General features: G+C 42.7%; 1 protein-coding gene across 2 annotated transcripts; it reads left to right on the top strand.

Annotated features, from left to right (window-relative positions):
* Window positions 1-280: 280 nt before the first annotated feature.
* C17H8orf76 (chromosome 17 C8orf76 homolog) lies at window positions 281-24,294 on the top strand. 2 transcript variants are annotated; one of them, XM_032610358.1, is made up of 6 exons: window positions 281-835; window positions 3,802-3,897; window positions 4,610-4,753; window positions 9,196-9,653; window positions 19,687-19,819; window positions 23,962-24,294. In XM_032610358.1, the coding sequence occupies exons 1-6, from the start codon at window positions 614-616 to the stop codon at window positions 24,157-24,159; spliced, it is 1,251 nt and encodes a 416-aa protein (XP_032466249.1). In that variant the 5' UTR covers window positions 281-613; the 3' UTR covers window positions 24,160-24,294. The 2 variants fall into 2 exon arrangements, with proteins under 2 accessions (XP_032466249.1, XP_032466250.1); XM_032610359.1 differs by having other exon boundaries at window positions 600-835; window positions 23,930-24,141.
* Window positions 24,295-25,460: the final 1,166 nt, after the last annotated feature.

The following is a 25,460-nucleotide window of genomic DNA, read 5'->3' as shown; positions in this document are numbered from 1 at the left end:
TCTTGTCTCAAGGAACATCTTGAAGGTATAAGAATTCTAGTAAATGTTGGTGTTAGAATTCTGGGATTTAGTGTTTTTCTAGGCAGAATTAATGCTCCCTGATGGAGTCCCCAGAGTAAATCTCCATGTCCTCTGTTTTACAAGTGCGTGAATTACTGTACCCTGGTCTTTATCATTGGTGTGTCTCTTCTATGGAGACACGGGGGTATTACTGACTCGATTCTTTTTTCCCCAGCTCTTTGCCACGTAATAATTGATCCTGAGCAAGATACGTAACCTCTCTAAGCCCCGGTTTTTAATGAGAATCATCGTGCCGTTCAGAGGTTGTTAGGAAAGGATACAGTAAAATGGAAGTAAAAAAAAAAAGTGCTTAACACAGTGCTAGGAGTACGGTCAATAGTGAAAAACTGGTACCTACCAGTTTTGAACAGCTACCCTGAGGCTAGTGCTTTTTGATGCGTGCACGTAAGGATCGCTCTGTCCATCTCCAGAAACAGAGAAGTCAAGTTCTGTCCTCGCGTCGTGAACCAGATAAAATCTCAGCTCAACGACTCCCAACTTGCCGTGGGCCAAGTCCCGGTCTGGCTCCCGCCCAAAGACTACAAGTCCCAGCATGCCGCTCGCTGGGCCTCGACGGCCCCGCCCCTTCCGCGTTGGCCCGCACGTGGGCGCCGCTCTAGGCACCGCCTCCTCTCGATGCTCCTGTCCTGGGCGCGCAATGGAAACCGGCTGCTGGTTGCTTGGCGGCGAGTTCGAGGACTCGGTGTTCGAGGAGAGGCGGGAGAGGCGGCCTGGACCGCTTGCGTGCTACCGCGCCAAGCTCTGCGAGCCGCAGGTGAGAAAGCGGGGCCTCTCGGCCTCATCCCAGCCCCCGGGCCTCGCGCTCCCGGGTCCCGGCCCGACAGCGCTTCAGCGCCCCAAGGCCGCGTGGCCTACCCCCGAGCCCAAACTCTCCCGGCACGAGCCCTGGGTTCACGCGGACTCCCTGGTGTCCCTTCCCCTACTCAAGCCGCAGCCGGCTGGGCCCGGCCCCCTCTGCCCCCGAGGGAATCCCCGCGCCGTCGGCGATCAACTCGCACCTGGCGTTCGGCCTGCCTCCCGGAGGCTCGCTGGCCTCACGCCCCTGCTCTAAAATCTGTAGTAGCTCCCGTGGAGCTTCACTGCTTCTGCTGCCGGGCAGTCAGGGCCCCCAGAAATCCAGCCCCCGCCCACTTTTCAGACCTCAGTGTTGTCTGCTCCCTGAACCGTGACGTCCCACCCACGGGCCTGCCCTTGTTCACTGAGTTCCCCCTGCCCATGTTAACCCCGTTCAGATGGTCACAATCGTTCAATTACAGACATTTCTCAAGGCGCACCTTAAATGCCACCTCCTCCAAGAAGTCTTTTCTGATTCCCTCTTCCAACCACATATGTTTTGACTCCTTTTCCCTCTTTTACCTACTAAAGCAATTGTCAGTATCTCTTAAAACTCTTAGACCCAGAATGCTTAATGATCACAGGAGCGTGCGTGCTTAACTTTATGTCCTCCACAGTGCCTGGCAGTTTTTGTTCATAGTGGGAACTCCGTGAATATTTTGAATAAGTAGAGTATTAACCTGGTATTCTTTCATGTGTGTAAATTTCATCTCACCAATAATAATTCCTTTCTATCAGGTAGTGTTCCAGGCACTGGGCAGGGTTCCTTGACACGTATCGTCTCATTTTTCCTTAAAACCCTTGTACTTACAGATGTCAGGCACTCAGAAATTACTGAGTTGTATGTTTGCTTTATTTCACTTACATTTTCTCCTTGCCACATGCAGTCTTTCAGAGTGACCTTTAGTACTTGATCGTGTAGACTAAAAGCGGGGAATGGGCTTTCAAAGTCATGGGGTACCGCATTAAAAAGCCACGGGTGTGAGATAGGACCCTTGCGTTCCAGCGTTGGCTTTACCAGTTGCCTTTCAAAGTGTCAGTTCCTTATTTGTCATTTGAGAAAAAATAATGTTTGCTGGCTCACAGGTTTATTGTGAGAGTAGAATGAGATAATACTTCGCCAGGTGTGGTATGCTGTATACTTATAAAGTAAAATCCCCAAATCACTTGTCATTAGAATTTATTTGGTAAATGGTAACTGCTCATAAATTCAGGCCCCATTCAAGTCCTCTTGGTTTCCCCAAGTGTAAAACCAGGAGTTTGGGTTAGAAGATCTGTGTTCCCTGCCTATTTGGTGTGGGACCAGGTGTTTTGCCTTACCAGCACTTCCCTTCTTAGTCTCACCCTTGTTCACAGCCTTTCCCTCCTACTCTTACCAGAATGGGGTATTTAAAGCCATCCCCATCTGCGCTCTTGCGTTTGAAAGCCAATTTTGCTTGATCATTTCCCAGTAGGATGATGAACATTGGATGGAGGTTTGCAGTTATTCAGTTATTGTTAAAGAAGTTGGGATTGGCCGATAATCTAATAGAGTATGTGACTGGAGAGCAATAAAGTGCAAAGGAAAATTATGGGTTCAGTATATAGGCTGTTGTTGGGTTACACAGTACTTCAGGGAGAACAGAAAAACAGTGGTTGCTAGCTTTCTCCACAATGATGAATCAGGCTAAGGAGGGAAACGATTGCTAATTAACGATATTACTAATTAACAGGGGGGCAGTGATACCCAAGCAACTCTTTTAGAAATAGAACCAAGAAATTTTGATGTGATGGTGGAGCCATCACAAATGCAGTTACGTTTGAATTAATAATAGTGTGTAACTGACTTCATTCAGCCTCAGTGTGTTTTACTCTAAGTAAAAGGGAGGATGGGGGACTTTCCTGAGGTCACAGTGGTTGAGAACCTGCCTGCCAATGCAGGGGACACGGGTTCAATCCCTCATCTGGGAAGATCCCACATGCTGCAGAGCAACTAAGCCCGTGTGCCACAGCTACTGAACCTGCGCTCTAGAGCCCGTGAGCCACAACTACTGAAGCCCGCGCGCCTAGAGCCTGTGCTCTGCAACGAAGAGTAGCCCCTGCTCGCTGCAACTAGAGAAAGCCCATGCACAGCAACAAAGACCTAATGCAGCCAGAAATAAAAAAATTTTTTTAAAAAGGTGGGAGGGGAGGAGGATGAGATACTTCTTTGGAGCTGGAAAACTGGCACACAGTGCTTCTCGTAATTCGTGTTTTCTCATCTTAATGTTCTTTATGCAATAATCAAAAAAGATCTTTCTATCCATAGGGTTTAAATCAGTAGAAAAGTGAATAAAATATTCCAGATGGGCATTTCCTGAGACTTTTCTCCTATAGCACTTCGGCATTTGATTGCACGGAAGCCGCCTTTCAGCCTTCATCTCTGTTTCCTCTTTGCGTCGATTCTACTTTTGGCTTTTACGCTTTCATAATAGCACTATAATGACAGTTCTTCTTTTCTATGTCCTCTCCATAAAGAGTTGTCAATCCCTAGTCCATCCACCCTAAAAATTTCTCTGCAGGAAAACATCTCAGTCTAAAGAACCATCGTGAACTGTGCTAGTTAAATGTAGGTTCCCAAGCATCACCACCCCAAATTGGAAATGCTATAGATAAAAGCGTATACTTTTGTGTTTTAGTTAAGAGGTATTGTATTATTGGTATATTTATTACTTGTGATAATTTTCATAAAAACTGGGCCACCATTAAAATTGTCATTCTTCTTTGTCAGATGTTTTCCTGAGTCTTATCCTGAAGAATTATGTCTTTTTTGAGGTTTAATCAATTATATATGGGAAATTGCTTCTGAGTAGGGAGTGGAAAAGTGTAGTTTCATTCTCTGTAACATGCTGTTTTCACAATTTCTAGTGGTTTTATGAAGAAACGGGGAGCAGTGATGATGTTGAAGCTCTGACTATCCAGAAATTCAAAGGGGACCTGGCCTACAGACGGCAGGAGTATCAGGTAGAATTTAACATATAGAAGATTGCACTACTCGAAATGGGCTTTTGTTCTGTCCATTACAGTATATTTAAGTAACAGTATACTAAGTTATGAGTGTGTTGTTTGTGAAGATGAATTTAATCTTTTGTGATATGTGTTTGTAATCTTAGACTCCCAAGTTTCTAGCTCTGTATAATTTGTTTTGTTTCCTGTAACTCCAGTATAGAGAGCTTGTTGGGATCCTTGTAGGTCTGTTTCCCCAGGTTCTGTATCTCCTAATTATGTGGGAACCTCTAGCACAGATACCTCATGGGGCCACAGGAACAAAGCACCCGAAAATGTGTAAGAAAAGGAAAGAACTAACAACTAGATTAGATGTCAGCTTGCTTTATTTAGAGACTTCATGTCATCTTCACAAGAGTCCTGTTGTTATTTTGCTGAGGTGAAAAGGTTATACAGCAAGTTAGTGGCAAACACAGGATTCAAATTCTGGTCTTTTGGGCTCCAGGATGCTTTATTTATAGTCTCCAGCCATTTTTTCTCTACCTTTCAGAAAAAGAGTACTGACTAAATGCTCAAGTCTTCCTTTAGTTCATTGTGGGGTCAGTTATAACATTACCTTCTGCCTAGGAAACACGTCACCCCCATGACTGAATTCTTTTTTCTACTGTGTTTTCTGCCTTTCTTTTCATCCCTTCCCTTCATTTTCCTTTATTTAACAAATATTTGCCAGAAAGCACTGCAAGAGTATTCCAGTATCTCAGAAAAACTGCCGTCTACGAATTTTGCCATGAAAAGGGATGTCCAGGAAGGCCAGGCTCGGTGTCTCGTTCACCTGGGAAGGCATGAGGAAGCCCTGGAGATTGCTACAAACTTGGTGAGTGGTTTCTGTGCGTATTTCCATTTGCTTCCCTAGGATGGCTGAATGGTTTATTTTGTAAAAAACAAAACAAAACAAAAGACAACTTGTTGCAGCTAAATCTGTGTGTTTGGTTAAGCAGAAAAAAATTGTCAGTGGTGGAAGAACTTTATTATGATGAACAGTTTGGAGGTCTAGACATAATCATTTGCTTGTAATATTTTTTCCTGTGTTATGCTCAAAATTTTTCATTGCCTGAAAATCTCACTTGCAAAGGTTTTTTTTTTTTTTTGGCTGTGTCGGGTCTTAGTTGCGGCATGCAGGATGTTTCATTGAGGTGTGCGGACTTCTCTTTAGTTGTGGTGTGCAGGTTTTTTCTCTTTCTAGTTGTATCACACAGGCTTCAGAGCATATGGGCTCTAGTTGAGGAGCGCGGGCTCAGTAGTTGCGATGTGTGGGCTTAGTTGCCCTGCGGCATGTGGGATCCTGGTTCCCCAACCAGGGATCGAACCCACATTCCCTGCACTAGAAGGCAGACTTTTTAGCACTGGACCACCGTGGAAGTCTCACTTGCAAAGGTTTTTACTCTTGTTAGGAGTAAATACTCAGAGTGGAAGGATTATGTGATGTGTTTTCTTCTTTAGGTGTTTTGCTGTTGTTTAGATTTTTATTTTCCAAAATTTCTACAATGAACATATATTACTTTTATAAACAGGAAAAAAGTTTACCAAAAAATGACTAAATATCATACTAGGCCAAGCTTAATCCTTTTTATTCTTAAATGGAGTCTGCAGAATTTTTTTTTAAGGAATGTAATAAAAGCAGGTTTTTTTGTAATTCTATATCCTGCTTGTTTTTGTTTTCAGATTAAAGCACCTACAGTTTTTAGTGTAAATTTTATATGGGGACAAGTCTAAGTCGACCAGTCCTAGTTTATAGATGACCAGTTTTCTTCCTCAGAGGGACTTAATGAGGCCCTGAGGCTCTGATCTTGAATCCTGTGGATCTCGTTGACCAGAGGTCAGCCTGAAGTACGCAGCCAACTGAGTTGTCCTCCTCCGTTTCATTAACTAAGAGAAATCCCACAATTTGCTTGCCGGGGTTCATTGCATAGGACCTCAGCCTCTTGCAGTGAGAGGAACCCTTGGTGGTAATTGTCTTCGGAACATGGAAAACAGCTGTGTTTTGTTCACTCTTTTTCTCCCCTCTGCTAATTGTGGGTTAATTCTTAAGCTGGAAGATAAGATTACCCTGTTAAGGAAGCACATGGCATGAACACAGTGAACTTGGTGGGGTTTAATAGTGTTCAGTCTCCCTGGTCTGAAAATTAACAGCAACTTCGGTTCTTTCAGTTGCTTTTTCTAGACATCAGTCACCCGTCCTTCGTCACTGTTCTGCTCTCCCATCGCCTCTCTCTTCCTCACATCACCTGCATATCACTGTTGTGCTTTGTCTCCCCCCCCCAGACCACCGAAAGCAGTGACAGGTAGGTTAGTGTCGGGGGCTGGACTGGCTCTCTGGTTCCTTCTAGCTTAGTGAGTCTCTGCTGTTGTGGCTCAGAGAAGGATTTGTTGCCAGCAGATGCCATCCAGAGCTTGGGATGCTTACCGGGCAGGAGGAAGGACCAGTCAGAAGACCTTCAGCTCCTCTGTCAGGACTTTGAGAACTGGTCCTTGGGCTGCGGGCACCCTGGTGGGCAGGAGTGTTGGGGAGAAACGGCAGCATAGGCTAATAGGTCTCACCCCTTTCTTTGGGTCTCTTCACATGATCTCAGTGCAGCCTGCCCATTTGCATGGTTTTCTCATTTCCTGATGCCCTGTGTTTTGTTTTCTTTTTCCCCACTTGTAGGTCCTCTTCTTGTTACTCGCTCTGGCCCGTTTCTGGGTTTTGTCCCAGTGGTTATTGCCTCCTCGTGCTCTGGAGTGGGCAGGTCATGACCCAGCATTGAACAAAACACAGTGAGTCTTGGAGTGCCCAGCAGGATATGAACACTTTATGCTCACAACTTCTACTGAAGTTTATTCACCTCTCTTCTTAATCATTTTTGGATAAAATTTGTAATGGAACTTATTTCTTTCTTTTTATTTTATTTTATTTTGGCTGCCAATGCAGCCAAAATTTTGTTCTTCGTTGCTGCGTGCAGGCTTTCTCTAGCTGCGGTGAGCAGGGGCTACTCTTTGTTGCAGTGCACGGGCTTCTTATTGCAGTGGCCTCTCTTGTTGCAGAGCACGGGCTGTAGGCTCGCGGGCTTCAGTAGTTGTGGCGCATGGGCTTAGTTGCTCCACATGTGGGATCTTCCCTGCCAGGGCTCGAACCCATGTCGCCTGCATTGGCAGGTGGGTTCTTAACCACTGCGCCACCAGGGAAGCTCTGGAACTTATTTCTTAAACAAATAGTTTAAACATCTTATAGCGGCTGATAGGCTCATGTGATAAACTGTGGTAAGGAAACTGCTTTTTGACAGTTACTGACTTTTTTTTCCATTTATCACTTCACAAACATTTATTTCAGTCTTACCATGTGTGCAGTTCTGGGTTCGGTGCTAAGGAGACAGAAAAGCACGTCCATAACCTGCCCATACATTGCTGACCTAGTGTCTAGTGGGAGAATCCTAAGCCAGCTAACACGCGTCAGCTCTTCTGAAGTACCTTTTTTCTGTGACTTCTAGTGGGACCGATTGTAGCTCTGCTACTTACTAGCTTTGTGACGTCAGGCAGCTTATCTGACTTCTCTCTTAGGACTCAGTTGCCTCAACTATAAAATGGGGATAGTGATAGAGTCTATTTTAAAGGATTGTCAGGATTAAATGAGTAAAGCACTTAGAGTAGTGTCTGGCGTATGGTAAGCACTCTGTAAATGTTAACTCTCGTCATCATCATTGCATTATAGAAGGAGCTGCAGTACTGTGCACACAAACTCGTTTAAATGGAACTTAGTTTCCAGAGAGTTCTTTACTAGCTAGGCCATCAAAACCATGGTCTGCGTGCTCCACCCTACCCCACCACATACTTGCTTCCGCAATCTGAAAATGTTTGTAAACAGTATAGAGCGCTATAGACTGTAGAGGAAAGGTAGCGTTTGCTGTAGGTAGTTTATACGTGTTGCTTTCACTATTATAAATAAAAAACATAAAGATGTATTACTCAACAGTTATTAGACATCTGCTATGTCTGAGGTGCTGTGCTCTCTACTAGGAATTCAGCATTGAACATAAACTTCTGGAACTTAATGGTCTCTGGGGAAGGACAGAATACTGAAAAATAGTAATAATAAAACCAGATCAGATCTGTCATCGGGAAGGTATAGTATGACTGAATAGGTTACATGAGGCTTTATTTCCTGTCTTTTCACTCAATATATGAATATTTAGAATCCTCCTCAAGCTTTCACTCACTGGTCAGCCAGTTTCTTCCAGCTGCCTGCTGGGTAGTTTTTTTTTTTTTTTTTTTTTTGCGGTACGCGGGCCTCTCACTGTTGTGGCCTCTCCAGTTGCGGAGCGCAGGCTCAGCAGCCATGGCTCACGGGCCTAGCCACTGTGCGGCATGTGGGATCTTCCCGGACCGGGGCATGAACCCGTGTCCCCTGCATCGGCAGGCAGACTCTCAACCACTGTGCCACCAGGGAAGCCCCATGCTGGGTAGTTTTACTCATATTTCTTGCTCAGTTCTATGCAGGGGCTTGATCTGAATACTAGTAGGCCAGGTTTTCCTTAGACTTAAAATGAACTGAATCTCTACAGACTTTAACTTAGAAAAAGGAGGCTTGTTTCCCTAACCCACGGGGCTTTTGCCATTTGGCAAGTTAGGCAAGAGGTGATGGCTCTGATTAAGGAGACTTGAAAAGGATTTTCTGGTCAGAAGGAAACCAAGCAATCCCCTCCAGCCAGAAATAATTGGCCCTGCTAATAGTTACCAGAGAGGGCATTTGGATTCAGTTATGCATCACGAAACACTGAGAGCTGCAGGGCCATCCTGTTTAGGATATCTACGCCAAGTAAAATTTGGAAATAGAGTCCATTTGAATCCTCAAGGAAATTACGATTTGGATTTTTAGAAAGCCTGGAATATTAAAATGGAACCATTAGCACAGGGTATAAAAAAGTTGGCTTGAGTCTTTCAGATATATGGCTGAAGACAATAAAGATTATAATACAAATGGAAAATAAACTGACACAGAGGTTTTTGGTGCTGAACTTTGCCAGGCCACTATCACCTGGATTATGTGACTGTTGTGACATTAGGGTGTTTGGGAATGACTGGTGATTATTTTGTTAGGTTAGTTTATATTTCTCTAGGTTTATGGTTTTGAACTGAGATCTATTGAACAATATTTAGTTCACCCTACTTGTGTGGCTACTTGTCATTTATAACATGTACAACTTGGATTTTTAGGCATCTTCATTTTTATATGGGAAACATTCCATAGTTTAAACTTCCTAATCTTTTTTTTTTTCTCCTTAGGAAAATAAGGCAACTAACACAGACCATTTAACCACTGTGCTCTACCTCCAGTTTGCTATTTGTTCAAGTTTGCAGAACTTGGAGAAAACAATTTTCTGCCTACAGAAACTGATTTCTTTGCATCCCTTTAATCCTTGGAACTGGGGCAGATTGGGAGAGGCTTACCTGAATCTGGAGCCAGTGCTTGCAGCATTGCTTGCGTCATCTCAGAAACAGAACAGTTTCACCTCGAGTGACAAGGCTATCAAATCCTCTTGTCCCCACTCAGGAAAAGACTGTCTTTTGTGTTTCCCTGAAATGTTGCCCGAGAGCTCTGCGTTATCTGTGGAAACGAGCAGTGGTAATAACCAGAAGAATGAGAAAGCTTTAAAAAATATTCAAAACTGTATGGCAGAAGAGAGAGCAGCAGTGTTGCTAGAAACTCAGATGAAAGCCTGTGCCTCTTTTATACGAACCAGGTAAGCTAAGAGTGAATTAAACACACATGGTGCTAAGCTCAGAGTAAAGGTTTTATTTTTCTAATTTTAAGCTTCTAAAAATTCTAGGCCACACACTTAGTATACGTTTTTAAGATTTTTCCCATGGTCTAGATAGAATCCTTTGAATGCATCCTTTTAGCATGTAAGATTTAAAAACAAAACTATGTTTGCTCAAAAATACAACTTGTATTATCACTCAAGATAAAAGGTTAAAATTGGCAGCCATTAAAATTAGGAAAGAAAATTAAATGTGTAAAACATTGACAAAGGGGGAAGCAATACATATATATATATATATATTTTAACATCTTTATTGGAGTATAGTTGCTTTACAATGGTGTGTTAATTTCTGCTTTATAACAAAGTGAATCAGCTATACATATACATATGTCCCCATATCTCTTCCCTCTTGCGTCTCCCTCCCTCCCACCCTCCCTATCCCACCCCCTAGGTGGTCACAAAGCACCGAGCTGATCTCCCTGTGCTATGCGGCTGCTTCCCACTAGCTATCTATCTTACATTTGGTAGTGTATATATGTGCGCGCCACTTTCTCACTTTGTCCCAGCTTACCCTTCCCCCTCCCCATGTCCTCAAGTCCATTCTCTGGTAGGTCTGTGTCTTTATTCCCGTCTTGCCCCTAGGTTCTTCTTGACCTTTTTTTTTTTTAGATTCCATTTATATGTGTTAGCATATGGTATTTGTTTTTCTCTTTCTGACTTACTTCACTCTGTATGATAGACTCTAGGTCCATCCACCTCACTACAAATAACTCAATTTTGTTTCTTTTTATGGCTGAGTAATATTCCATTGTATATATGTGCCACATCTTCTTTATCCATTCATCTGTTGATGGACACTTAGGTTGCTTCCATGTCCTGGCTATTGTAAATAGAGCTGCAGTGAACATTGTGGTACATGACTCTTTTTGAATTATGGTTTTCTCAGGGTATATGCCCAGTAGTGGGATTGCTGGGTCATATGGTAGTTCTGTTTGTAGTTTTTTAAGGAACCTCCATACTGTTCTCCATAGTGGCTGTATCAATTTACATTCCCACCAACAGTGCAAGAGTGTTCCCTTTTCTCCACACCCTCTCCAGAATTTATTTTTTTTAGACTTTTTGATGATGGCCATTCTGACCAGTGTGAGATGATATCATTGTAGTTTTGATTTGCCTTTCTCTAATGATTAATGATGTTGAGCATTCTTTCATGTGTTTGTTGGCAATCTGTATATCTTCTTTGGAGAAATGTCTGTTTAGGTCTTCTGCCCAGTTTTGGATTGGGTTATATGTTTTTTTGATATTAAGCTGCTGTAAATTTTGGAGATTAATCCTTTGTCAGTTGCTTCATTTGCAAATATTTTCTCCCATTCTGAGGGTTGTCTTTTCGTGTTGTTTATGGTTTCCTTTGCTGTGCAAAAGCTTTAAAGTTTCATTAGGTCCCATTTGTTTATTTTTGTTTTTATTTCCACAGCAAAAAGGATCTTGCTGTGATTTATGTCATAGAGTGCTCTGCCTATGTTTTCCTCTAAGGGTTTGATAGTGTCTGGCCTTACATTTAGGTCTATAACCCATTTTGAGTTTATTTTTGTGTATGGTGTTAGGGAGTGTTCTAATTTCATTCTTTTACATGTAGCTGTCCAGTTTTCCCAGCACCGCTTATTGAAGAGGCTGTCTTTTCTCCACTGTATATTGTTGCCTCTTTTATCAAAGATAAGGTGACCATATGTGCGTGGGTTTATCTCTGGGCTTTCTGTCCTGTTCCATTGATCTGTATTTCTGTTTTTGTGCCAGTACCATACTGTCTTGATTACTGTAGCTTTGTAGTATAGTCTGAAGTCAGGGAGCCTGATTCTTCCAGCTCCGTTTTTCTTCCTCAAGATTGCTGTGGCGGGCTTCCCTGGTGGCACAGTGGTTGAGAGTCTGCCTGCCGATGCAGGGGACACGGGTTCGTGCTCTGGTCCGGGAAGATCCCACATGCCGCGGAGCGGCTGGGCCCGTGAGCCATGGTCGCTGAGCCTGTGTGTCCGGAGCCTGTGCTCCGCAACAGGAGAGGCCTGTGTACCGCAAAAAAAAAAAAAAAAAAGATTGCTGTGGCTATTCAGGGTCTTTTGTGTTTCCATACAAATTGTGAAATTTTTTGTTCTAGTTCTGTGAAGAATGCCAGTGGTAGTTTGACAGGGATTGCATTGAATCTGTAGATTGCTTTGGGTAGTATAGTCATTTTCACAATGTTGATTCTTCCAATCCAAAAACATGGTATATCTCTCCATTTGTATCATCTTTAATTTCTTTCATCAGTGTCTTATAATTTTCTTCATATAGGTCTTTTGTCTCCTTAGGTAGGTTTATTCCTAGCTATTTTATTCTTTTTGTTGCAGTGGTAAATGAGAGTGTTTTCTTAATTTCACTTTCAGATTTTTCATCATTAGTGTATAGGAATGCAAGGGATTTCTGTGCATTAATTTTGTATCCTGCTACTTTACCAAATTCATTGATTAGCTCTAGTAGTTTTCTGGTAGCATCTTTAGGATTCTCTATGTATACTATCACATCATCTGCAAACAGTGACAGCTTTACTTCTTCTTTTCCAATTTGGATTCCTTTTATTTCTTTTTCTTCTCTGAGTGCTGTGGCTAAAACTTCCAAAACTATGTTGAATAAGAGTGGTGAGAGTGGGCAACCTTGTCTTGTTCCTGATCTTAGTGGAAATGCTTTCAGTTTTTCACCATTGAAGATGATGTTGGCTATGGGTTTGTCATCTATGGCCTTTATTATGTTGAGGAAAGTTCCCTCTGTGCCTACTTTCTGGACGGTTTTTATCGTAAATGGGTGTTGAGTTTTGTCGAAAGCTTTCGCTGCATCTGTTGAGATGATCATATGGTTTTTCTCCTTCAGTTTGTTAATATGGTGTATGACATTGATTGATTTGCGTATATTGAAGAATCCTTGCATTCCTGGGATAAACCCCACTTCATCATGGTGTAAGAGCCTTTTAATGTGCTGTTGGATTCTGTTTGCTAGTATTTTGTTGAAGAGTTTTGCATCTATGTTCATCAGTGATACTGGCCTGTAATTTTCTTTCTTTGTGACATCTTTGTCTGGTTTTGGTATCAGGGTGATGGTGGCCTCGTAGAATGAGTTTGGAAGAGTTTGAGAAGGATAGGTGTTAGCTCTTCTCTAAATATTTGACAGAATTCCCCTGTGAAGCCATCTGGTCCTAGGCTTTTGTTTGTTGGAAGATTTTTAATCACAGTTTCAATTTCATTGCTTGTGACTGGCCTTCATATTTTCTATTTCTTCCTGGTTCAGTCTCAAAACGTTGTGCATTTCTAAGAATTTGTCCATTTCTTCCAGGTTTTCCATTTTATTGGCATATAGTTGCTTGTAGTAATCTCTCATGATCCTTTGTATTTCTGCAGTGTCAGTTGTTACTTCTCCTTTTTCATTTCTAATTCTATTGATTTGAGTCTTATCCCTTTTTTTTCTTGATGAGTCTGCCTAATGGTTTATCAATTTTGTTTATCTTCTCAAAGAACCAGCTTTTAGTTTTATTGATCTTTGTTATCATTTCCTTCATTTCTTTTTCATTTATTTCTGATCTGATCTTTATGATTTCTTTCCTTCTGCTAACTTTGTGGTTTTTCTGTTCTTTCTCTAATTGCTTTAGGTGTAAGGTTAGGTTGTTTATTTGAGATGTTTCTTGTTTCTTGAGGTAGGATTGTATTGCTATAAACTTCCCTCTTAGAACTGCTTTTGCTGCATCCTGTAGGTTTTGGGTTGTCATGTTTTCATTGTCATTTGTTTCTAGGTAATTTTTGACTTCCTCTTTGATTTCATCAGTGATCTCTTGGTTATTTAGTAGTGTATTGTTTAGCCTCCATGTGTTTGTATTTTTTACAGATTTTTTTCCTGTAATTGATATTTAGTCTTATAACGTTGTGGTTGGAAAAGATACTTGAGACAATTTCGATTTTCTTAAATTTACCAAGGCTTGATTTGTGACCCAGGATATGATCTATCCTGGAGAATATTCCATGAGCACTTGAGAAGAATGTGTATTCTGTTGTTTTTGGATGGAATGTCCTATAAATATCAGTTAAGTCCATCTTGTTTAATGTATCATTTAAAGTTTGTGTTTCTTTATTTATTTTCATTTTGGATGATCTGTCCATTGGTGAAAGTGGGGTGTTAAAGTCCCCTGCTATGATTGTGTTGCTGTCGATTTCCTCTTTTATGGCTGTTAGTATTTGCCTTATGTATTGAGGTGCTCCTATGTTGGGTGAATAAATATTTACAATTGTTATATCTTCTTCTTGGATTGATACCTGGATCATTATGTAGTGTCCTTCTTTGTCTTTTGTAATAGTCTTTGTTTTAAAGTCTGTTTTGTCTGATATGAGAATTGCTAGTCAAACTTTCTTTTGATTTCCATTTGCATGGAATATCTTTTTCCATCCCCTCACTTTCAGTCTGTATGTGTCCCTAGGTCTGAAGTGGGTCTCTTGTAGACAGCATATATACGGGTCTCATTTTTGTGTCCATTCAGCTAGTCTATGTCTTTTGGTTGGAGCATTTAATCCATTTACATTTAGGGTGATTATTGATATGTATGATCCTGTCACCATTTTCTTAATTGTTTTGGGTTTGTTATTGTAGGTCTTTTCCTTGTCTTGTGTTTCCTGCCTAGAGAAGTTCCTTTAGCGTTTGTTGTAAAGCTGGTTTGGTGGTGCTGAATTCTCTTAGCTTTTGCTTGTCTGTAAAGGTTTTAATTTCTTTGTCAAGTCTGAATGAGATCCTTGCTGGGTAGAGTAATCTCGGTTGTAGGTTTTTCTCCTTCATCACTTTAAATATGTCCTGCCTGTCCCTTCTGGCTTGCAGAGTTTCTGCTGAAAGATCAGCTGTTAACCTTATGGGGATTCTCTTGTGTGTTATTTGTTGTTTTTCCCTTGCTGCTTTTAATATGTTTTCTTTGTATTTAATATTGACAGTTGGATTAATATATGTCTTGGCGTCTTTCTCCTTGGATTTATCCTGTATGGGACTCTGTGCTTCCTGGACTTGATTAACTATTTCCTTTCCCGTATTAGCGAAGTTTTCAACTATAATCTCTTCAGATGTTTTCTCAGTCCCTTTCTTTTTCTCTTCTTCTTCTGGAACCCCTATAATTCGAATGTTGGTGCGTTTAATGTTGTCCCAGAGGTCTCTGAGACTGTCCTCAGTTCGTTTCATTCTTTTTTCTTTATTCTGCTCTGCAGTAGTTATTTCCACTATTTTATCTTCCAGGTCACTTATCCGTTCTTCTGCCTCAGTTATTCTGCTATTGATCCCATCTAGAGTCTTTTTCATTTCATTTATTGTGTTGTTCATCGTTGTTTGTTTCATCTTTAGTTCTTCTAGGTCCTTGTTAAATGTTTCTTGCATTTTGTCTATTTCCAAGATTTTGGATCATCTTTACTATCATTATTCTGAATTCTTTTTCAGGTAGACTGCCTATTTCCTCTTCATTTGTTAGGTCTGGTGGGTTTTTATCTTGCTCCTTCATCTGCTGTGTGTTTTTCTGTCTTCTCGTTTTGCTTAAGTTACTATGTTTGGGGTCTCCTTTTTGCAGGCTGCAGGTTCGTAATTCCCGCTGTTTTTGGTGTCTGTCCCCAGTGGCTAAGGTTGGTTCAGTGGGTTGTGTAGTCTTCCTGGTGGAGGGGACTAGTGCCTGTGTTCTGGTGGATGAGTCTGGATCTTGTCTTTCTGGTGGGCAGGTCCACGTCTGGTGGTGTGTTTTGGGGTGTCTGTGGACTTTTTATGATTTTAGGCAGTCTCTCTGCTAATGGGTGGGGTTGTGTTCCTGTCTTGCTAGTTGTTTGGCATAGGGCGTCCTGCACTGTAGCTTGCTGGTCGTTGAGTGGAGCTGGGTCTTGGCGTTGAGATGGAGATCTCTGGGAGATTTCCGCCGTTTGATATTACGTGGAGCTGGTAGGTCTCTTGTGGACCAGTGTCCTGAACTTGGCTCTCCCACCTCAGAGGCACAGCCCTGACACCTGGCTGCAGCACCAAGAGCCTGTCATCCACATGGCTCAGAATAAAAAAGGAGAAAAAAAAGAAAGGAAGAAGGAAGAGGATAAAATAAAATAAAATGAAGTTATTAAAATAAAAAAAATAATTATTAAAAAAAATTTTCTTAAGTAATTAAAAAACGGACAGAACCCTAGGACAGATGGTAAAATCAAAGCTATACAGACAAAATCACACACAGAAGCATACACATACACCCTCACAAAGAGAGAAAAAGGGAAAAAAATATATATATGTATCGTTGCTCCCAAAGTCCACCTCCTCAATTTGGGATGATTCATTGTCCATTCAGGTATTCCAGAGATGCAGGGTACATCAAGTTGATTGTGGAGATTTAATCCCCTACTCCCGAGGCTGCTGGGAGAGACTTACCTTTCTCTTCTTTGTTCTCACAGCTCCCTGGGTTCAGCTTTGGGTTTGGCCCCGCCTCTGTGTGTAGGTCGCCTTCAGGCTTCTATTCTTCGCTCAGACAGGACGGGGTTAAAGGAGCAGCTGATTCCGTGGCTCTGGCTCACTCAGGCCGTGGGGGAGGGAGGGATACGGCTGCAGGGCGAGCGGGCGGCAGAGGCCGGCTTGTCGTTGCATCAGCGTGAGGTGCGCTGTGTGTTCTCCCAGGGAAGTTGCCCCTGGATCCCAGGACCCTTGCAGTGGCGGGCTGCACAGGCTCCCAGGAGGGGAGGTGTGGATAGTGACCTGTGCTTGCACACAGGGGAAGCGATATTTTAAAGAAGGAATTTTTCACTCACATTCCACAGAAAGCTACCGAAGAAGGAAATCTGCTCGTGTGTTCAAATCATTATTAATAACACAAATAAACAACGTTTAATTCATTCTACAGGGAATTCCCATGGTTCAGGGACTCCCATGGTTTTGGATCCATAGTGTATAAGAGTTTAGGGAGAGGGGAGAGTACACTGGACCAGTTCTGTAATTTATGAGAGAAACAGACTCTCTTAGGTCTCAGATAATACCAAAAAACATAGCATTGGGTTTTGTTTTGTTTATTTTTATTTTTTTTAACTCTGAAGAATTCAGGAAGTATTGATGTTAACAGTGAGTCTTACTGAAAAGCGGTATCTATTTGGCAGATTTTAAACTTCCTTCAGCGGATGTTTATTTAGCATTGCCTATATCACTTTAATTCAGAAGTGCATTGAACGACATCTGGGTTCCAGGCACCTGCTGGGGCCTGGGATCATAAAGATCATCAAAAAAGAGTCCCTTTCCTTACACTACTCAGTGTATTGAGGAAAACATATGAGCAGTCGGTGACCGGCAGCACAGGTGCTAAACAGTGTGTCAGTGGCAGAGAACCCTTCAGGGACCAGTACCTGGGAGCTGTGCAGAGTGGCAGGAAGAAGGACCTCCACAGATGGAATGGGGCTCTTGGGAACATTTGTCAGTTGTGTAGATGAATGTACTCGATGCTGTGTATACATTATTTCATTTTAACCCTCACCACTCTCTGGGTACATGTTGGGATCCCAGTGTACAGACTGGGGAGCTGATTGGAATCATGCCCAAGGTGGCGCAGCTGTGAAGTGCTGCCAGGATCTGGACCCAGATCTTTGACTCCAGAGCCTGTGTTCTTGCCAGGATATCTTGCGAGAGAGAAAGCACGGCCCAAGGAGTGGAAGGGCTGGTGTAGCATGGTGGTGTCACATGGTCCAGTGCAGTGAGAGCAGCTTTGGTGGCAGGAGACCGAGAGGTGGGCTGTGGACCCCGAGACCAGAACAGCGTCATGAGCAGGAGGCAGGACCTTGGAGTCAGATCCCATTTTAAGGGACCTAATAAGTCGTTGTTATTGAGGGAATTAGCCTGGACTTCTGTGCTTGCTCGCTCACCGTCTGACCTTCAGCTCTCCGATCTCCAGTTTCCTCATCTTGACAGACGGAGAAATGGGGGAAATGCCTACTTTGTAGAGTTGTGAGGTTTTAAAGTATCTGAAGCACTTATTGTAGTATGCATTGTGTGTAAAACATTTGGTAAATGTTGTACATCTGCTGTTTGTTTTTATTAGCACAAGGTGTTAAATGTCATCTTAAAGAGTTTGGTCCTTATGCCGAAGGTCTGAAGAATATTTAAATGTTTAAGTGGTGTGACAAGAGTTCTGATTTCGAGGGAGATCTGGTGGCTAGGAGGACGTATTAGAGGAAGGAGTTTGGATCCAGGGACACAAGGGAAGGGGCTGTTTACCAGTCAGTGGATGGTGCCGAGGCCCTGACCTAGCACAGTGCGCTGAGAATCAAAAGGGGAAGTGGATGGCACTGAGGATGGAACAGACAGGACTCGGTGACGAGCTGAATGTGTGCGTAGGCCAGGGTGGGGAGGGGAGGACAGAAGAGTCAGACAACCCTGAAGAGTCTGCCTTGTGGGTGAGGGTGGATGGTGGTGCCTCCACTGAGACAGGACAGGGCTGGAGAGCAGAGCGGATCGAGGGTGGGAATCCAGCTGGAGTTTTCCATTAGAAGTGGGAGCTGAGCTCAGAAGAAGGGAAGTGTAGAGGTTGAGCTCCAGGAAAGATCAGCGATCAGATGGAGTGAGAAGAAGCTTTGAAGGCGAGAGGTCTTGTGAGACCTTTGAGAAGGCACTTTCAGTAGCCATGCGGTGACAAGGCAGACTGCAGAGGACTGAGGGTGAATGAACATGAAATGGAGGCAGCAAGGGTAAGCTGTATTTTCAGGTAACTTCAGGAGCGCGAGAGAGAAAGCAAGGACATAAAGAGGCCACGCGTATAAGTGCCTCCAGAGGCCAGGTAGGTGAGGTGAAGAGTCAGAGTGAAGGCCAGTGAGGTCATGTTCTTTTATAAAACTCCAGCGGCTTCCCATTGCACTTATGTAAACTGCACGTTTCTTTCCGTGGCCTGCAGGGGCTTATGTGAGTTGGCCCTGCCTGTCTTTTTCTCCTCTTTCACTACAGTTTGTTTTCTTCTTGGCTGTGTTCCGGCCACAGAGATCTTCCTGATTTCCAGACTCGGCAAGCTGGTTCTTCTGGCAGGGCCCCCTTCCCCTGGCCAAGCCCTCTTCGCGCCGTGTGCCTGCGGCTGGCTGCTCACCATCTGAGCCTTAGCTTGAGTGGTAGCTCAGAAAAGCCGTCCGTCACTGCCCCGTCTGAGGTGGACGCTTCGTCCACCCTGTCTTGAATTTTTGTTTCATAGTCTTCGTCACTGCCTGAGGTGATCTTATTTGCTTGTGCTTTGCTCTCCTTCTGTTCCTTGAGGCAGAAACCTGTCTGTTTTGCTCACCAACGTCCCTCAATGCCTAGAGTAGCGTGGGGGGCGTTTCTCAAGGCAGGAAGTGAGTGAACAGGAGAGCTGAGTGCTTCTGGACGCGTAGCAGTGAGGCCTGAGGGGAATTGGAAAAATCTGCAGTCAGCATTTTAGAAAATAGAGACGAGCAGGAGGTGTGGGAGGAGAGAAGAGGAGACCAGGCCAGGACCATGACGGGGAGACCGGGGTGAGCCAGGTGCAGAGTGGCCTTGCGAGGGCCGTGGAGGGGATGGCCCTGCTGTGGGTAACGGAAGCGTGCTAGAGATCCTGTTAGTCCTTGAGGCCCAGGGAGATGGAAGGGTCGTAGAACACCGACTTCAGAGAGCTACATCCTGACACTTCTGGGAGGAGCCTTTGATGGGGAGGTTTGTTCTTTTCACTCTGCATTGTTTGTGCTTTTCAATCACTTGACTTCTACAGGAAGCTCTTTTGAGGCTTGCTCTCTAAAGATTCCTTTGAGAAGTTTTGGTCTATGAATTTTAGAAAAGATAACTCTCCAGTGTAAAGTTGGGCAATTTGTTGAGAGTAAGGAGCTTTCAGGATTCAAATGAAGGTGAGGACCTTCTCTTTAGCCGAGTTGGACTCACATCCAGCCCAGTTCCAGTGCTATGTATGAACATGTCCTCACTGCTGTCCTTTATGTGAGCCTACACATTGGGACTTTCTGTTTTTCAGGCTTTTGCTTCAGCTCGCCCAATCTCAGCAAACATCGTTTGCTTTGGAGAGGAACTTAAAGACTCAGCAGGAAATTGAAGCTAAAATGAAAGGGTTCAGCTTCAAAGAAGACACTTTGCTGTTGATAGCAGAGGTGAGTGTGTCCTCTAGGGTTTATGTGAAACAAAGTATCATAGATATTTTTCCTGGCTCCGAGACCATTTTTTAAAAAACAGGGCCAAATTGTGTCTTCTGAAGGACTTCTGTCTCCCTCCTTTACGTGCCTTTTGATCACTTAACCCCCGAAAGCGGCCTCTTCATCCCCTCTGAGCAGTAGCGTGCTGTGAGGCAGGGGCTGTGTTTCGTTTACTTGTCAGTGCTTGTTAGTACCTGCCTGCTTGAACATCAGAAATGCCCAGTGATTTGTGAATGCTGAATAAATGAATGAATGAGTGACTTGACATTTGGGCAGCTCTTTTGTCTGTTTTTTCTCCTGTTCATCCTCAGAACAGCCTGTGGGATGGGGGGAGCTGGAGTGAGGCTCATAGAGGCTGTGACTTGCCCTAAGGTCAGATTTTAAGTGGCAGAGCTAGTTTGGAACCCATCCAGCTCCAAGTCCATTTTCTTTCTGCTCCACCCTGTTACTACTTTGATGGTTGCAGAGAAATTCAGATGTCAGGTTTTTTTTTTTAACTTGGTCTGTGGCAGTTTCTCTCTGAACTCAGAGAGTGATTGCTGGAATAGATAGCTCTGTGGGGCCCCCAAAAAATTTAAAAATGTCTTTTCAGCTAGATTTTAAGTTCCTTATAAGTGAGACATCCTTACAAGGTGTCTTAAACATCTTCATATTCTTCCCCATGTGTGACTGGAATAGTAGTCCTCTGCCTGGACAATGCATGGGGAATACCTGCATTTAAAATAGCTTTTTAAAAAAGAAATGTCTGGGCCCTCTTTGGATGATAATGTGCATTTCATTTTGTGCTGTTACTTTTACTTAACATTGTGACATGAGCATGACCCTGTATCCTTAAATATTTCTTAATTACATACTTTTTTCTTTTTATAGTTGTTTTATTTGAATTAGGGTCCATATAAGGTCCACATACTGTGTTTGATTCTTTTGTCTCTTACATCTCTTTAATGTTATAACAGTCCCCCTTCCCCCTCTTTTTTTTTGGTGATAAAAAATACATCTAACATAAAATTTGCCATCTTAATTGCTGTTGAGTGTACAGTTCAGTGGCGTTAGTTACATTCACGATGTTGTGCAACCACCAGCACTATTTCCAAAATGTTTTCGTCACTCCAAATAGAAACACTTTAACCCTACCCAACCCTATGGTAACCTCTAATCTGCTTTTGTGTCTATGAGTTTGCCTGTGCTAGATATTTCAAATAGTGGAATCATACAATATTTGTCCTTTATGTCTGGTTACTTCACTTAGCATAATGTTTCAAGGTCTTCCATATGTATCAGAACTTCATTCCTTTTTATGGCTGAATAATATTCCATTGTGTATGTGTGTATACACACACACACACACACACGCGCGCACACACACACACACACACACACACACACACCCCACATCCTATTTGTCCATTCATCATCTGTTGATGGGCACTTGCATTGTTTTCTACCTTTTGGCTTTTGTGAAGAATACTGCTATGGACATTGGCATACAAGTATCTGTTTGAGTTCCTGATTTCAGTTCTTTTGGGCATCTACCTAAGAATGGAGTTGCTGGGTCATCTGGTAATTCTGTGTTTAACTTTTTGAGGAACTGCCAAACTGCATTTTGTTTTATAGGCTGATATTTTTACCTACATTGTGGTATGATCATGACTCTGTATCCTTAAATATTATTTGAGTGCATAATTCTTAATGACTGGATAGTAGTCCAGTTACAGCTTTTGATGAGCTATCATTTATTTGCTTAACTCCTATATTGGACATTTAACAAATATTCAGTACCGACTTTAATAAGTCTTTGCAAAAAAAAAAAAAAAGTTTTTGTGTTTGTTTTAGAATAGATTACTGGAAATAGAATCACTGGGTTAAAGTATATAAACATTTTAAAGCCTCAAAGCATGTTTCCAAATTGTCATTGAGAAAGATTGGTTCCGGGAATTCCCTGGCAGTCCAGTGGTTAGGACTCTGGCTTTCACTGCTGAGGGCTCGGGTTTGTCCCTGGTTGGGGAACTAAGATCTTATAAGTCACGCGGTGTGGCCAAAAAAAGAAAAAAGAGAGAGAAGAAAGGTTGGTTCTGTTTATATATTCTCCAGCAGCATAGGAGAATACTGATTTTCCTTCTCCAAACCTAGGTATTAGGTTGAACCATGTGAAATTGTCAATATTCAATCATTTTGACCATAAAACCAGAATTTTATATTGAACAACTTAATATTATTACTTTTTAAAATCTGTACTTTCATTGGTAAAAATAGCGCTTTTTAATATTACTGTTTACTTGATTACTAATAAAATGAACAATTTTTTCACACATTCATTGGCCATTTATATTTTGTGAAATACCTAGTCATGCTTTTTCTTCGTTATTTATGTTTCTGCTTTTCTTATTAATTTTAAGAGCTCTCTCTACACTAGGCTTACTAACCTTTTATATGTTGTTTATATAAATACTGTACTTATAAATACAGTATTTCAGTATTTTCTGAAGTTTATGATACTTTTGATATATAGAAGTTTAAATTTTTATTTGGCCAAAGACTTCTGCAGATTTTTTGACACCTGTGAATGATATACCTGCCAAGCCTGCTTTTTGGAATATTGCATTGTTTGAGTATTACTGTTATTCAGTTCTCTTTTTTTTTTTTGTGGTCCGTGGGCCTCTCACTGTTGTAGCCTCTTCTGTTGCAGAGCACAGGCTCCGGACGCACAGGCTCAGTGGCCATGGCTCACGGGCCTAGCCGCTCCGCGGCATGCGGGATCCTCCCGGACCGGGACACGAACCCATGTCCCTTGCATTGGCAGGCAGACTCTCGACTACTGCACCACCAGGGAAGCCCCTCTTTTTTTTTTTAATTAAAAAAAAAACACTTTTGGTGTTATACCCCAGATTTTAAAATACTGTATTTCATTGAGTCCAAGTAGTCATCAGTCATTAAGAGACATAATTATTTGATGTGCCACTAAAAGAAAAACAAGATGCTCTTTACACTGTGATATACCAGTGGGTATAAGATACATCTTGATTTCAGAAATGTTAAAATACAAAACCAAAAATTGTCTTTGAATTGATGAAAATAACATGCCTTAATAAATCCTGACAGTTGCTTGCTGTTCATCCTGTCAGCTCTAGCCTCAAACAATAAGTAGTCTTTGAAGATTTAAAGCCAGTGGAACCTGTTCTTGAGTGGGTTTCTAATCCATTATAATTTGAGTATTCATGGACACATAGGACCTCAGGGTTTGTAGGAAACCTAGGGACCATCTAGTCCAAATCCAAGTGACAGATTCCCTCTACAAACATCCCTGCCAAATGGCTCCCTAACTTTTCATGCCGAATCATGGGAAATGTTTTGGGACCTAATTTTAGTTCACTGTCCTTACCAAAGATGGGCTGATTCACTTAGCGAGTTCAGATGCAAGCTTCTTACAAACTTAACTTTGTGGGTGTCTTGTCAAAGAGAAGCTAACGCAGAACCTGGACCTGGATCTGACCAGTAGGGAGCAGTATTGTGCCTTTAGAGTGTGGGGCATGCTCTTAAGTCCCTGAGGTTGCTGTGGTAACCTTTCTGGAGGATGGAGTCTCTCTGGATCAGGGAAGTGTGGACTCAGCTACTTGCTGCTCGACTGTTTGCTGCCTTTGACTTCTTTGGAGAACTTCTAAGAGAAGGGATCTGTGCTCTCTACACAGCAGCAGTTACATTCTGTGCAAGCGCTGCTTTTCTGTCGTTTACAAGGAGGGAGGATCACTGGTGGTGCATTTCTTGTGAACTGCAGATGCTCCATATGACATAAGAAGGTTAACTCTCGCTCCCTGTAGCCTGAATGGTACTGCTGCCATGCTAGTGCTTGGTGATTTGTTTTGCTCAGGGGAAGATGAGACTGGAAGTAGGGGATGTTTTACAAATGTGGTCTTGGATCACTGCTTCTGAATAAACATCCTTTCGATATGTTGAATTGCTAGAGTTGTCACCTGGCTGCTAAAGAAATCCTGTACGAAATCATTTACACTTGATAAATAGCGTGGTCTTCATCCCGTCATTCCGTGTCTGCTTCCCCTGTTACTGGGACAGGGTTGGTTTTTTTTTTTCCCCTCCTACTGCAGGTTATGGGTGAAGATATCGTCCCAGAAAAAATAAGAGATGAGGTTCACACAGAGGTGAAGTGTGTTGGCCCTGCAGCCCTGACTGCCTTGGTGATCGCGTCTTCGAAAGAATTTGAAGACAAGTGGTTCAGAAAGATCAAAGACCACTTCTGTCCCTTTGAAAATCAGTTCCATACAGAGATACAGATGTTGGTTTAGTGGTCCCTTTAAAAACAGAACAAAACATCTTGTATTAATTGTGCTGGTTTACTTCAGACAGTATCCACTGCTAATCATGGAATATACTGAATTAAAAACAATTATTTATGTCTTATAAAAATAGCTTCTCTCCCAGCTTATTTCTACTGTGTTCAGTTTTTTGGTTTTTTGTTTCTTTTTAGATTTTTGTCATTCACTTACTTGAGGCCTACTGCCCCTTTAGAAGATAATCTGTTGGGAAAGTGTATAAAAGAGACTTAACAGATTTTATTGTCTTTTAAAAACAGTTATTATATTATAATCAGTGATGTAAGTATTACGTTGTTTAGGTAAATTCATCAAGAATGACCAAGAATGCTACAGTGTGATAGTAAACCCATTTCCAGGAAGGTGCGTCAAGGTCTGCGAAGGCTCTGAGACTTTACCACACCTGTCAGCCCGTGCATTAACCTGCCAGTGTCATAGATGCTGCAGGAGACTTGATTACTCGTGGCCCAGGGAACAGGATAAGCTTCAGCATATTTGTATCAGTTCCTTTGCCTCCAAGTCCCAAGGCACGTGACACATATGAGCCCAAACGAAAGAGTGTACGTGCAGTGGGGTGCGTTACAGGAGAGGAACCCTGAGCTTAGGAGACACAGATCCTTTATAACGAACAGTAAGCAGGCCTGCCCTGTGCTCCAGGGGAGAACACTCTCTTTTTTAAGGGTGTTTGCTTTGCAAGCATTGTTGAGAAGATAGTCTGGAATGAAGGGCTGTAAGTGCCTTGCTCACAAGATGTACAGAAACACGAGACCCATGGAGCTCTGTCTCAGGTGATTATCCTCTCCTTTCAGCCACATCATCTTCAAATGCAAAAGGCTTACTTGAATTATCCAGGGTGGAAGAGCTCCCTTATGAGAAGTGAAATTTAGTAATAGACCAAAAACTTCATCAAGTGTTGTCCCACATAACTTCTTTTTTCCCCCATGGCTAATATTTTATTTTCTTTAAAAATGTTTATGGGCTTCCCTGGTGGCACAGTGGATAAGAATCCGCCTGCCAGTGCAGGGCACATGGGTTCAAGCCCTGGCCTGGGAAGATCCCACATGACGCTGGGCAACTAAGCCTGTGTGCCACAATTACTGAGCCTGCGCTCTAGAGCCTGTGAGCCACAACTACTGAGCCCACGTGCCCCAGCTGCTGGGGCCCGTGCGCCTACAGCCCGTGCTCCGCAACAACAGAAGCCACCGCAATGAGAAGCCCACACACTGCAACGAAGAGTAGCCCCCGCTCGCCGCAACTAGAGAAAGCCACACACA

Source organism: Phocoena sinus, chromosome 17 (assembly GCF_008692025.1).
Source record: "Phocoena sinus isolate mPhoSin1 chromosome 17, mPhoSin1.pri, whole genome shotgun sequence".
NCBI classification, from domain to species: domain Eukaryota; kingdom Metazoa; phylum Chordata; class Mammalia; order Artiodactyla; family Phocoenidae; genus Phocoena; species Phocoena sinus.
This window is presented reverse-complemented; position numbering and strand designations above follow the sequence as displayed.

Excerpts from the sequence above, each read along its gene's own strand:
- C17H8orf76 (XM_032610358.1), top strand. The coding sequence starts at position 614 with ATGCCGCTCGCTGGGCCTCGACGGCCCCGCCCCTTCCGCGTTGGCCCG. Across the intron at positions 9,654-19,686 it reads GCCTCTTTTATACGAACCAG|GCTTTTGCTTCAGCTCGCCC; the intron begins GTAAGCTAAGAG and ends TCTGTTTTTCAG. Across the intron at positions 19,820-23,961 it reads CTTTGCTGTTGATAGCAGAG|GTTATGGGTGAAGATATCGT; the intron begins GTGAGTGTGTCC and ends CTCCTACTGCAG.